The following is a 14,572-nucleotide window of genomic DNA, read 5'->3' as shown; positions in this document are numbered from 1 at the left end:
AAATGGTCATAGAATGATACTGCACTGAAGGAGGCCATTCAGCCCATTGTGCCTCTGCTAGCTTTATGGAAGATAATGGTGACCAGTAAATTTTCATAGATTGTTGTAAAAATCCATCTTAAAGTCCTTCAGGAAAAATCTGCCATCCTTACTTGGTGTGTCTTCAGACCCACAGCAAAGTGGATGACTCGTAACTGCCCTCTGAAATATCTTAGCAAGACACTCAGTTCAAAGGCAAATAGGGACGGGAGACAAGTGCTGGGATGCCCCTATCCCATGAAAAACATTGATCCATATACATGCTGCCTGCTCATTGAGATGCACAGGGCTTTACATCTGATCAAATAATCAGATTCGTAGTGTCATCTGAGTTTATTTCCAGGAACCTATTCTCTGGCCCCAAAGAAAATAAAGTGGTCGTTACCTTACACTTCCATAGTCTTAGGACATGCCAAAGCACTAAATAGCCAACTGCGAACTTCAGATACATAGTTACTATTGTAATCTTGGAATATGGCACCTTATTAATAGACAACAGAATCTTTCACGGGTTTTATTAATGTCAGTTGAGGGGCAACTATTAGCCAAGACACCAGGAGAGTGCACTTGTTTTTCTTGTAACCAGATTGTGTGAACTTTCACATACAAAAGCAGTCAAGGCCTCAGTTCTACATATCACCTGGAAAGACATCACTTCCAACAGTGTGGCACTTTTTCAGTCCTGTAGTGAAGCAGTAGTCTAGACTACTTCCTGAACTCAACCTTTTGGGACTCGAGATAGCATTCTACCAGTGAACCATTGCAGACACAGTATGTTATAAGAACATAAGAAATAGGAGCAGGAGTAGGCCATCTAGCCCTTCGAGCCTGCCCCGCCTATGGCTGATCTGTCGTGGCTCAGTTCCACATTCCCGCCCTCTCCCCATAACCCTTAATCCCCTCTCTTATCAAAAACCCATCAACCCGCGTCTTAAAAATATTTAGCGAGGTAGCCTCCACCACTTCAACGGGCAGAGAATTCCAGAGATTCACCACCCTTTGAGTGAAGAAATTCTTCCTCAACTCTGTTCTAAACCACCCCCCCTTTATCTTGAGGCTGTGCCCCCTAGTCCTACTGTCCTTTCTGAGCGGGAAGAGTCTCTCCACCTCTATCCTATCCATCCCATTCATCATCTTATACGTCTCAATGAGATCTCCCCTCATTCTTCTAAACTCTAACGAGTACAAGCCTAGTTTATTCAGCCTCTCCTCATAGCTCAACCCCCTCAACTCCGGCATCAGCCTAGTAAATCTCCTCTGCACTCCCTCCAAAGGCCAAAATATCCTTGCGTAAGTACGGCGCCCAAAACTGCACACAGTACTCCAGCTGCGGCCTCACCAATGCCCTATACAGCCGCAGCAAGACCTCCCTACTTTTATATTCAATCCCCCTCGCTATGAAGGCCAGCATCCCATTCGCCTTCCTGACCACCTGCTGCACCTTATGTTCCTGCTTTTGACCCATATCGGTCATGTGTCTGAGTGGGATAACACTTTCTCCATAAATGCTGTCAAATTCTTGAGTCTCCTAACTTTAACTTCCTGTTAAATCATAAACCCACATAGCAGCATGTTTTCCTGATACATAGTCCATATCATTGGCAGAATTAACACAAAAGAATGCAGCCTTGCGTATCACCATGAATTGTTTGACATTCACTTTTGCCCTTTTATAATGACTGCCTAATAAATTTAATGCCCGGAAAAAATAACATCCTCCCTTTTAAAATTTGGAGTAGGTCCATAATTATCCACTTGGTCAAAGAAGAGCAGAAATCTACTGCAATAGCACAACTCACATTTAAGTAACATCAAGTCAACGACCAACATTCCCATACTACTCAGACAATCCCTTTTTACACCCACCCATATTCTTCTCATCTTGTCTTTGCTCATCTACAACTGTCAAGCCTTTGACTGTAATCAAGTAATAAAACATTAAAACCTTTCCAATGCAACTTAAATCAAGTGATAAAGGTAACTCAACTGCCAGGAATGCAAACGTCACTTTTGTAATTTAAACACTCCTGTTTTTCACAATGGACCTTCTGTTTTGAGCCTTTCCTCCCCCTTTATACTGGGTCGGTACATATTTAAAAGAAGTTCATCTCCTCCAGTTCTGATAAAAGGTCACAAAGGGAAAACTTAACTCTGCTTTCCTCTCCATAGATCCTATCTGGTCTGAACGTTTCCATATTTTCTAAATTCAGATTTCCAGCATTTTCCTTTTCACTTCCAGAATAAACTGCATTATTGAAGTTAATCTCAATCTGAAAAATTTAAGCACTTTAAAAAAAGATAGATTTGGCTTTCAGCAAAGAAAACAAATGCGATCAAAGAGCACAGATAACTGCCGAACTTAGATTCACCTTTATGCAGAAGGGATTAGTGATGTGATTTGTACAAAAGGAATGCAGTATTTGCTATAAATTAACATGATTGTGTGTGGGAGAGAAAACAAACTGTTTTAACAGTAATTTCCTTGGTCTCACCATCATATTATCCCTCTGATGCAAAATACATAAGAGAAAAGAATTCAGTATTCAAGGAGTCTGTGGAGATCAGTGGTAAAGACAATATTGAACGTGAATAGTAACCATGCAATACTGAAATTTTAATACCCAGAAATGAGGAGTTATACATTCTGTTGCTGGGTGGAGAAACAGAGAGAAGCAGATGTCATTGATAAGACAACACCCATCATACTCATGCAGGCCAAGCAATCTAAACTGGCAAAAAGCAATGTCGGTAGCAGATATCTTTGTTCAACTTGTCCAACACAGCAAAACGATTATTAACCCAACTTTAATTCATTTTCTAACCTGACACTTCAGTCACAAAGAGTTGGAATGGGTTTCTATTCAAGAACAAAATGCATTTTTAGGCAAAACAGTGTTAGAAGTTAAGCTGAATTCCTTGTGACTCAGCAAAATATTAGGTACTTGTTGGAGTAAACCAGAAATTAAAAGATACAAGATGGTTACCTAGCACAAAATGGACCCTGTGAAAAGACATTAAGATGTGCTGACTTGGGCACAGACATTGCACAATGAGTTAGTGTCTAATTATTAGAGGAAATGAATCAGACCTCGAGGCCCAGATGACCACCTTAGCTTGAGGTAAGGCAGAACCAAAACAACGAGTTTTGTTAACAAGATCAGTCATTGAAAGGTCATAAACGTATAACAATGTGCTAACTGCTAATGTTTGCACTTGTCTACTCTCCAAAACGTATAATGATGTGCTAACTGCTAATGTCTGTACTTGTCCACTATTTGAAAGTGTATAAAAGAAGCTCAGCTCCATTTTGAAGTTGAGGTGACTGCGAGCACCGCGGAGAGCACAGCGCTTCTCCCAAAGCTTTGTCCGATAAATTCACGTTGAATCTTTAAATCTGACTCCAAGTGGCGATTTTCCCATAACAGTACTCAAGGCACTACACAGCTGCAGCATAGCAGTTGGTGCTAGAACTTGATTCATGTTAATTAATTGCTTAATATAAACTGCAGTGTTGCAGATCATCAACTGACTATCACCAGATAAAATAAAACTTACTGTGCCAAAAGTGCAAAGCTTAGCTGTAATGTAACATGGCAGGGACACCATATTTGTCACCTTCATCTAACAGGACTTTATTTTTAAATCGGAAAAAATGGAGAGCCGTGTTGTGGATTCAAATTCAACCCTGAAGAGACATCAGGAAAACTAAATTAGGCCAACATGCCACTGCAGTACCGAGGGAATTCTGCACTGTCAGAAGTACCTTTGCATGTGTTTAGTCTAGCTGAGGAATGATTGCTGAGATGTTGGTATGTCCAAACAATGACTGGTTCATCATATGCAATTAAACTATGTACAGATACTCGTGACTATATTTAATACTGCTGGAGCCATCAACATTCTCCCCATTCAACTCTTTATCATGTGTTCTCTTACAGTCATTATGGGAGGTGCTGTGGGTCATCAGTAGAACTATATAAAACCACAATCTGCAAACTCCTGGCCTGGCATATCCCCTACAATACCATTATCATCAAACCAGGGGATCAACCTTGGTTCAATGAATGCGTGATGCAGCACCAAACATACATAAAATGAGTTGTCAACTAAGGGCAGGGCTACTTACAGGCCAAACAGTGAAAGCAGCATGGGAAAGACAGAGCTAATCAATCCAGATCAGATCTGGGCTCTTGCAGTCCTGCCACATCCAATCATGAATGATGTCGAACAATTAAATAACTTGCTGGAGAAAGAAGCTCCACAAATACCTCAATCCTCAATGGTGAGGGAGACCAACACATTAAATGTAAAAGACAAGGTTGGAGCACCTGCAACAATCTTCAGACAGAAGTGCCAAATGGATGATCTATCTCAGCCTCCTCTCTAGGTCCTAAGTATCACAGATGTTAGTCTTCAGCCAGTCTGATTTATTTCACATGATATCATGACTGAAGGCATTGGATACTGCAAAACTATGGACTCTGACAACATTCCAACAATATTACTGAAGACTTGCACTCCAGAACTAGTTGTGCCCTGAGCCAAGCTGTTCCAGTATGGCTACAACACTGGTATCTACCCGGCAATTTGAAAACTGCTTAAATACGGCCTATCCACAAGAAAAAAGAGAACAAATACAACCCAGCCAACTACCATCCCATCAGTCTACTCTTGATCATCAAAGTGATGGAAAGAGTCATTGACACAGCTGTCAAGTGGCATGTACGCAAGAACTTGCTCACTGACAACTCAGTTTGGGTTCCGCCAGGGTCACTCAGCTCCTGACCTCATTACAGCCTTGGTCAAAACATGGACAAAAGAACTGCACTCAAGTGGTGAGAGCAACTGCTCTCAACGTCAAGACCACATTTGATGGAGTGTGGCATCAAAGGGCCCTAGAAAAACTGGAGCCAGTGGAAATTACAAGAAAATATTAATTGAAGTCAAATCTAGCACAAAGGAACATTGGTGTGATTTTTGTAGGTCAATCATGGCCCTTGGACATCACTACAAATGTTTGTCAGAGTAGTGTCCCAGGCATAACCATCTTCGGCTGTTACATCAATGACCTTCCCTTCATAAGGCCAAAAAGTGGGGATGGATGTTCAACACCATTTGTGACTCCTCAGAGACTGAGTTAGTTCCTGTCCATTGCAGCAAGACCTCAACAACATTCAGGCTTGGCTGATAAGTGGGTGTAGATTTAATGGGCCAAATGGCCTCTTCTGCACTGAGGGATTCTATGACTAACATGGAGCTATAATCACTGCTCCATCACAGTTGCTGGGTGAAAATCCTGCAACTCCCCAACAGCACTCTTGAATGTTCCTACAACATACGGACTGCAGGTTTTCAAGACGGTGACTGACCACTTATCTTCTCAAGGGCAATTAGGAATGGACAACAAATGCTAGTCTATCCAGCAACATTCACATCCCATGAGCCGAAAACTACGAAGAAGTGCAAACCCTTGTTATTTCTATTAAATAAATAGCATTCCAACCCACGCCACGATTGAAAAGAAAAAACCATAAAGAAGCGTAAACAGCAAAGATCTCCATGTAACACTGAAAAAAAAGTTTCCCATAGATATATATCCCCTGCTGCTTGTATATTAAACATATTACCACAACTATGGTTCATAATGGGACAGTTCCAAAGTTACTTGACAACTCCTGATAAACACAACACCGCTGTATGCCCAATTCAGCAACAAGTCCAGCACTGCTTCTTCATTCACAAATCAATTTAAAAGCTGAATGTACAGGCAAGCCTGGCTGGCTCTACCACTGGGGAAACCCATGATGTAGACTCAGAATTCTACAGATATGGTAGCCTTGTGGTAACGTTACTGGAATAATTATCAGAAGAAAACAAATTCAAATCCTAAGTTTGAAAATTCACTCTTACATTGAAAAATTTGGGAAAAGCTGGCATCAGTAAAAGTGGGCCTGCCAAAATTAAAATTAAGCTTATTCAAAATCCTGCTAGTAGGATCGTAACTCACACCAAGCACTATTCACTCGCCACCCATGTTTGCTGCTTTACATTGGATCTGGGTCCAGCAATGTCTTGTTTTCAAGCCTTCTATGGGCTTTGCACCTCTCCATGTCTGTAAAATCCTCCAGTTGACAACCTGCCAGTATTTCTGCACTCCTCAAATTTTGGTCCCTTGTGGATTGCTGAGTTTCATTGTTCCCCCACTGGTGACAGTCAATGCATGGCAAGGGTGCTAAGAATCAGAGTTCTCTCCCAAAACCTCTTTACCTCTCCATCTGTTTTATTAAAATCGTTTTTAAAACCTACCTCTTTGACCAAGCTTTTGGCCACCAACCTACTATCTCCTCTCATGGCTTGGTTTCAAATTTTAGTTGAGAATGCTCTAGTGAGGTGCCTTGAGATATGTTGTTATGTTAAGAGAATGTTATGTTGTAACAAGTTGCATTTACAACCAAGATTTAAATTTTTTTAAAAAAAATCACTGATTTATCATAAGATCATGTACCCACACTAAGGAAGGCTTAATTAATTTTAAGATTGTATTTCTGACTATAGAGGGTTTGCAATTCCAGCTAAATGAAATACCTATAAGTACTCAACAAACTTATGCCTTTCCTTCCGAGAACTGCAAAAGAAACTCAAAAAAACAAAGAAATTTTTCCTCAACTCCATCTCGAAAGTAGCAGTAATCCTTTTCCTGGCCTATTGCAAAAGCTGTCCTCACTTCATGAGTTTCGAACGATTGTTATTCTTTACACAATCCTTCACATTTTGTCAATTTAAAATAGCTTTAAAAAGCAGTGTTCATTTCCCTTTACGTACTGAAAAAAAGGTAGATTTTTTTTCCTCCTCTTCACTAATCAGTGATTGTTCTACATGAGAACAACTTATCTCTCTGCAAAGTCCTGTTCCAGATTGTCAGGAGCATAAGTTTAATGTTGAGAGACAAACTATATGGATGTTCAAAGGGCAGTAAACAAATACAGCAATACAATTTCCCTTAGCAGTTATGACAGCTTTTGTTAACATTATGCCTTCAACTTTGCAACTGCTGTATTTTTATTGTGAAACATATCGCAAAAAATCAGGTCACTATTTCCCGAACGACAAAGCCTTGTTTTAAATAAACAACTTGTGCATGCAGCAGTCAGTGTGCACACAGCAAACTTTTACAAATAAATGAGATAACCTGCTTTTAGTGATAAATATCGGTCAAAACAGCAGTACAGCTAATTCAAAAGCAAAATACTGTAGATGCTAAAAATCTAAAATAAAAATAGTTTCTGATGAAAAATCAATAGCCTGAAACATTAACGCTGTCTCTCCCCCCAGATGCTGCCTGACCTGCTGAGTATTGCCAGTGTTTTCTGTTTTTATACTAGGAAAATAACCTGTTCTTCTTTGAACATTGCCATGGAATCCTTCTAATGCCATAACCATTCAACGATTCTCCCTGGGTACCTGGAGAGAGGAAAGTTGTAGGACTGCAAAGAGAGAGCAGAGGAATTGAACTATTTATTCTAGAGAGCCAACATGGGTCCAACAGGCTGAATGGCCTCTTTCTGTGCTGTAAATGTTTATGATTCCATGTTTTCACATTCATTTGAAAGGAAAGAAACATGAAATCTCAGTTTAAAGCCTTATCAGATAGTGGCACTCTCCATGCTGCATTTATTTGTGTCACAATTACACTTACATTAACACTGCAATGACGTTACTGTGAAAATCCCCAAGTCACCACACTCCAGCACCTGTTTGGGTACACTGAAGGAGAATTCAGGGTGGCCAATGCACCTAACCAGCACGTCTTTCAGCCTGTGGGAGCAAACCAGAGCACCCAAAGGAAACCCATGCAGACTCCACACAGACAGTGACCCAAGCCAGGGATTATTAGACTGAATCATGTGCTCAAGTCTCTGAAAATGGGGCTTATACTCAACTTTCAGACTCAGAATCCAGAGAGGGAGGGAGCGGCTGCCACTGCAATAATAATACAAAAGCATCTCGCCTGGATACTAAAAAGATGTTCTGGAGATCATGCCAGCCAGAAATGTCTCTGTCCACAGACGCTGCCTGACCTGAGCATTTCCAGCATTGTGTTTTCCTCCTTACTGACAATAACAAAACGGTTTCACAATGGGTTAATATGGCCTGAAGCCCTCAGCCAAAGTGTTCTGTTTCTTAAGTGGGCTTAACCGGGTTTCACGCATCTCTTCGAGATTCTCGTCTCAAATAATCAAAAAAAAGGCTTATTTTAACCGGCACAATTTCTAAATTAAATTGCGCACACACGACTCAAAGCTGCAAACGTTGCTAAAACCGTTGATCTCAGTGATGCTGAGTTAAGCGGGAAGGCTGGCTAGCGGCAGGCTCTTTGCACTGACCCGGGGGGAGAGGGTTCAGGCACTCAGCCCGCCGGGGAAGCCCTGTACGCCGGCTGAGGAGAGAGGGGCGAGCCGCTGCTCCCGGTACCTGTCTCGTCGAGGATGTTGGCCCGCAGCAGCTCTCCACTGGACAGGTGCTTGAGTCCGAAGGTGTTGACGATGCGCTCGGACACGGTCCCCTTTCCCGAGCCGGGAGGGCCCATGATAATGGCACGGAACAGCAGCCGGGCCCCCATGTCTCAGCATGGAGCCAGCCCCCCACACAGCACTGCCACGTCTGCTGAGGGCGGCCAGCCGGGCTGCAACCGCTACCAGCCCGGGCTGCTGCACCGCCGCTGTCCCTTGGACTTTACACAGAGCTTCTTCACAGGAAGTGACACTGGGTAGGGAGGAGGGAAGAGCTGAGGAGTTACAATCTAGCTGTGGCAAATCAAGTTGGGTGCGCCCTGTGAATGCTTTAAACAAGGGTTTAATGTTGCGTAATCAGGGGGTACAATGACAAGGGGGTGTCATTTATATGGTGTAAAACTTTAGAACGTTTATTTTGTTACTGTCATAAGTAGGCTTACATTAACACTGCAACGAAGATACTATGAAAATCCCCTAGCTGCCACACTCGGGCGCCTCTTCAGGTACACTGATGGAGAATTTAGCATGGCCAATGCACCTAACCCGCAGATCCTTGGGTTGTGGGAGGAAACCCACACAGACATGACAGAATCTGCAGATTCTGCACAAATAGTCGCCCAAGCCGGGAGTCGAACCCGGATCGCTGGCGCTGTGAGGCAGCAGTGTTAACCACTGTGCCACCGTGCTACCCATATATAGTGTAATCAGGTATACACAGTAAGAAGTCTCACAGCACCAGGTTAAAGGCCAACAAGTTTATTTGGTAGCAAAAGCTACTAGCTTTCGGGCCACTGACCCTTTGTCAGGTGAGTGGAGAGTTCTGATCACAAACAGGGGATGTAAAGACACACACTGAGTTTACAGAATACCGATTAAAATGCAAGTTTTTACAGCTAATCAAGTTTTAAAAATGCAATGTGAGTGGAGATAGCCCAATTCTGCACACGTGAGGACTATCAGTTTCTGCTCAGCAACTCTGCGCTGTCGCAAATCAGTTCTGCTCAGCACAGAGTTACGCACGCGAGGACGGCCTCAGTTGGGATCTTGGGTTCATGTCACACTATTTGTAACCCCCATAACTTGCCTGGGCTTGCAAAATCTCACTTACTGTTCTGTCTGGAGACAATACACATCTCTTTAACCTATGCTTAATGCTATCTCCACTCACATTGTCTGCACCTTTAAGACCTGATTAGCTGTAAAAACTCACATTCTAATCAGTATTCTGTAAACTGAGTGTGTATCTTTACATTCCCTGTTTGTAATCAGAACTCTCCACTCACCTAACGAGGGGTCAGAGACCCGAAAGCTAGTGGCTTTTGCTACCAAATAAACCTGTTGGACTTTAACCTGGTGTTGTGAGACTTCTTACTGTGTTTACCCCAGTCCAACACTGGCATCTCCACATCGTAATCATGTATAAATAGGGGTATAATGATGGGTATAAACAAAGGGTGTAATTGGGTCATGTAATTTGTGAGGTAAAAACAGGGGATGTAGTCATTGTTGTAATTTGGAGAGGGTGGAGGGGACGTTATCAAGGGGGAGTGAATATAATCCAGAAAGAGACAAATGTAAATCCAGGAGGAGTTTAGGACACAAGTAAGCACTGGCTAAATCAATGGTGGGCAACCTGCAGCCAGTGGGACCATGCAGCCCAACTAAGTTCTGAATGTGGCCCACAAGATACTTTATTAACTGTTGCCCATGTGCAGGGTAGCCACATTCTGCTGGTTTCCATCCATGGTTTTTTTCAGCTGGCATGGCTGAGCTTATATGCACATAAGGCAAAGGCAAATGACGTGCAGTGCATGCTGATTGCACACATTGACTATGAAAATTGTCTGCACCTGCGTTCAATCAAGCATAAATATTTATTTTTAACCACTTCTGCAATTTATGACATATTTGGCATGTATTAAATGTATTTTATCTTATTTCAAGGGTCAGAACAAACATACCAATTTCAATCTTGAGCCCTACCGAGATGAAGGGCCACTCATACAATCTACTCACTAGCCTGCATTGCCCATCTATCCGTTCATCATTCATTTGTGTTCTGCCTGAAGACTCATTACTTCCCAATGTGTCAACTTGAGCAGATTATTTTCCCCAGTGGTGGTTTGCCATTACTTTCTATTTCCTGAGGTAGGCGAGTAGGCAGGTCCAAGTCAAACCCAAATCGAACCTGTGTTGTTGGTGTTATTCTAAACCACACACTAGCCATCCAGTCAACTGAGCTAACTAGCCAGCGAATATAGCCCAGTCTGGTGAAATATTTTCCAGCCAGTTCAATTTCATAAAATCCCTATAGTGCAGAAGAAGCCATTTGGCCCACTGAGCCTGCATCAACTTTCTGACAGACAACCTTACCCAGGCCCTTCTCCCCTCTCTATTCCAGGATGCCCACACATTTACCATGTTAATCCCATCTAACCTACATATTTTGGGACCCTAAGGGTCAATTTAGCATGGCACATCTTTGGACTATGGGAGGAAACCTTCCACACACCTGACGAAGGCACACCGTTTCCGAAAGCTTGTGGGATTACTATCAAATAAACTGGTTGGACTTTAACCTGGTGTTGTGAGACTTCTTACTGTGTTTACCCCAGTCCAACGCAGGCATCTCTACATCATGGAAACCGGAGTACCCAGAGGAAATGCATGCAGACAGAGGGAGAATGTGCAAACTCCACATAGACAGTGACCCCAGGCCAGAATTGAACCTGGACCCCTGAAGCTGTGAGGCAGCAGTGTCACCCTTAATTTGTACTTGATAATGTTATGTAACTGCACAAATTATGCTAAATTTTAGGAGGATAGAATTTTTATTTTTATGACATCTCAAAGCACTTCACAGTCAATGAAACTGACTTTTCTAACTGGATACACTTGTAACATGGAAAAATATTACAGCCAATTTGTATAAGGCAAGATTTCATGAAGAGCAAGTATACAACTGACCAAATAAGCAAGGTAGCATGTACAAATGTTGGCCAGGTCACTGACACACCTCAAGACAAAGACACTGGATGGTCCACATCCAAACAATGGTAACTCTGACATTCCAAACTTTGTGAGAAATGACCATGTTTCTTAATGAGGTCAAGTTCACCACTAACAGCATCCTGGGGTTATCATTGACCAGAAACTGAACTAGCCATATAAATACTTTGGCTATCAGAGTACATCAAAGGCTAGGAATTTTGCAGTGAGTAACTCACCTCCTGATCACCACCACCACCTCCCACCCCACCCCCGTACTCTCCATTTGCCTGGATGAGCACAGCTCCAACATCATTCAAAAAGCTCAACGCCATCCAGGACAAAGCAGCCTTCTTGATTGCTATCCCTTTCACAAACATTCAATCCCTCCACCACCGACGGACAGTGGCAGCTGTGTGTAATACAGGAACTCACTTAGGTTCCTTCCTGAGTTCCAGGGAGCACCTTCCAAACCCATGACCACTACCATTGAGAAGGACAGAAACAGCAGACACCTAGGCACAAAACCACTGGGAGGTTCCCACCCCCAAGTCATTCACCACCCTGACTTGGAAAATATACTGCTGTTCCTCCACTGTTGCTGGGTCAAAATCCTGGAATTCCTTTCCCAATAGCACTGTGCGTAAAACTACACCACAGGGATTTCAGTGGTTCAAGAAGGCAGCTCACTTCCATTTTCTAAAGGGCAACTAGGGATGGGCAGTAAATGCGGGCCTGGCCAGTGATGCTCACATCCCACAAAATGAATTTAAAAAGTCTACAAATTGAATAGTATTTTAATGATCCCTATCGTGTAGGAGGAGGTCATTCAGCCCATTGGTCTGCATCGACAAAATTTTCATCAAGGCTCTAGCCCCATAACTCCACATATTTACCCTGCTAATCTCACAACACTAAGAGACAATTTAGCATGGCCAATCAACCTAACTTGCACATCTTTGAACAATGGAAGGAAACCAGAGCACCTGGAGGAAACCCATGCAAACATGGGGAAAATGTGCAAACTCCACACAAACAGTCTGAAGCCGGAACTGAACCCAAGTCCCTGGCGCTGTGAAGAAGCAGTGCTAACTACAGCGCCACCATGCCACCCATATAGATCATTTAGATACAAAATCTTTTTCAAATATGTTTTATTCAAAGTGGAAAGTTTAGACTTTGGTAAAGAAACACTTGCATTTACATCACACCTTTCACAACTTCAGGACATTCTAAAGTACTTTACAGTCAATGACATACCTTTGAAGTGTACATATTGCACTTTATTTCTTTCCCATATCTCATGGTATACAAGGCAGTCACAGCACATGCTTAAGTCTGCTTCCACAGGTAGCTTTTCCTGTTGCCAGACACTGTAGCTTGAGGAGTATCACTCTGCACCAAACATGGCTGACCAGGAGATTTTCCTCCTTTAAATCCATACCAGCAGAACAGGCATTATAGTTTGATAATCAACTCGTTTGGCCACATTGTGAATACACCTTCCCTGGCTATCAAGTCTGAACCTGGAGCTTCTGGCTCAGAGGCAGTGACAATACTCATTGCGTCAAAGACCTCCACTTACAGCACTAAAAGCTCCTACATTCACCTTAAATCATACAAGCATTTTCCTTTTCTCTCTTAATAGACTGTGGGCCAAATCTAAAAAAAATGCATTTCCATAGTCCCCTCCATGGAAGTATTTCAAATTTTCACCATTGTTAGTTTAGAGATCACATCACAGAAATCATTGTTGCCATTCTCAAAAAGTGTGCATTTTATTATTGGAAATATTGTTATAAAATAAGCAGGAAATTGCATGAAAAGCCAGAGTGATTGGCTATCTTCAAGTCATTAATGTCAACCCTGCTGAGCTCAGTACAGTGAACAGAATCCTGCACTGATGTGTTGATATTGCAGACAAACTTAAGACTTGGTAAGAGCAGCATAAAATAACAATAAACCAGCAATTTATGCTAGAGTCTAGGAGTGTTGTTGGAGGAACGCCATCTCCATGCAGAGACTTGTTCTTTGCTTGGTGGGAGGGGTGTTTCATGCTGCAAAGGCATATGTAGCTTGCATCAATAAATATTTACAGATAACAGTCTTCAGGATATGTTCACCAAATCCAAACTGTCAATAGTGTGGTCGGTGGTTGTCATTACTACAGGATTGTTAGTACTCTGAAGATTAAATGTGAAGCTCCACAGAGATTGAAAAGGCAGTTTACATTGACACTCTGCCAGATGATGAACAAGACCAGATTTACAATCTAGCTGTTGAACATCAGACTGCCTTCGCCAATTATGATTTTGATGACATCCCTCAACTCTTTAGTTGCTACAACAACTTTGTTAATAATAGCAAAAACAGTGTGACTTTTCAGTTTCTGAGCAGTTGCATCAATATTTTAGAAGAATTGCTGCCATTTATCAAAGTAACCAGGGTAACCAGTAGGTTCATCATCTTTTAAGCATTTACTTCATGCAGCCATCATTCTTTGCTTGTGATTAGATCAACTATCTTTCAGCATATTAGCTTCAGGTGTGTAGCTTGAAAGACAGTTGTCCTTATATCAATGCAGAATTACAAGCTGGACAATTTGTTGCTCAGAGCCAACAAGAGTATGGCTTCTCTCAGTGTATGTAATCAAGTTATTGAACAGCCAGCCAGCTGTGACTCCAAGGCAAAGGGAGGTTTGACAGGATTTGCTCTCAATAAGGGAACTTTACAAACATGCACCGAGGGATGAGTGGTCATAGAATGTCAACAAGATTGTGCATTGACTTAGACAAGAAGGAAGCATAATGAAAAGGGTGTGAGGAATATGGATGCCATTCAAAATATGATTTGATTCTTTTGATCCTTCCTTGAAGACGCTTGTATACATCAGGCTAAGTTACACCACCATCTATAGTCAAGGGTTTTACAGAGGCTGAGGAAAAGGGGAAGAAAAGGTCATGATCTTTTGTCAGAAGCAACCACTACATCAAGATGGCAAGATTCATGACCCTGTCAAGAAAATGTGAGTG

The 14,572-nt window shown here is 42.2% G+C and overlaps 1 protein-coding gene across 2 annotated transcripts in view; it reads right to left on the bottom strand.

Annotated features, from left to right (window-relative positions):
• The window catches only part of ak3 (adenylate kinase 3), a 77,586-nt gene that overhangs the window by 22,747 nt on the left and 40,267 nt on the right, over nucleotides 1–14,572 (bottom strand). The window contains exon 1 of one of the 2 annotated variants that reach the window (XM_080188542.1): nucleotides 8,512–8,796. The exons of the other annotated variant lie outside the window; for it this stretch is intronic. Coding sequence (XP_080044668.1) covers nucleotides 8,512–8,659 — 148 coding nt within the window. The 5' untranslated portion in view covers nucleotides 8,660–8,796. Of the gene's footprint in view, nucleotides 1–8,511; nucleotides 8,797–14,572 lie in introns of those variants that run through there. 2 annotated transcript variants of the gene reach the window in all.

Source organism: Carcharhinus amblyrhynchos, chromosome 5, assembly GCF_965287045.1.
Source record: "Carcharhinus amblyrhynchos chromosome 5, sCarAmb.v2.hapA, whole genome shotgun sequence".
In the NCBI taxonomy this organism is placed as follows: domain Eukaryota; kingdom Metazoa; phylum Chordata; class Chondrichthyes; order Carcharhiniformes; family Carcharhinidae; genus Carcharhinus; species Carcharhinus amblyrhynchos.
The sequence above is the reverse complement of the archived record's forward strand: the minus strand, read 5'-3'. Positions and strand labels throughout refer to the sequence as shown.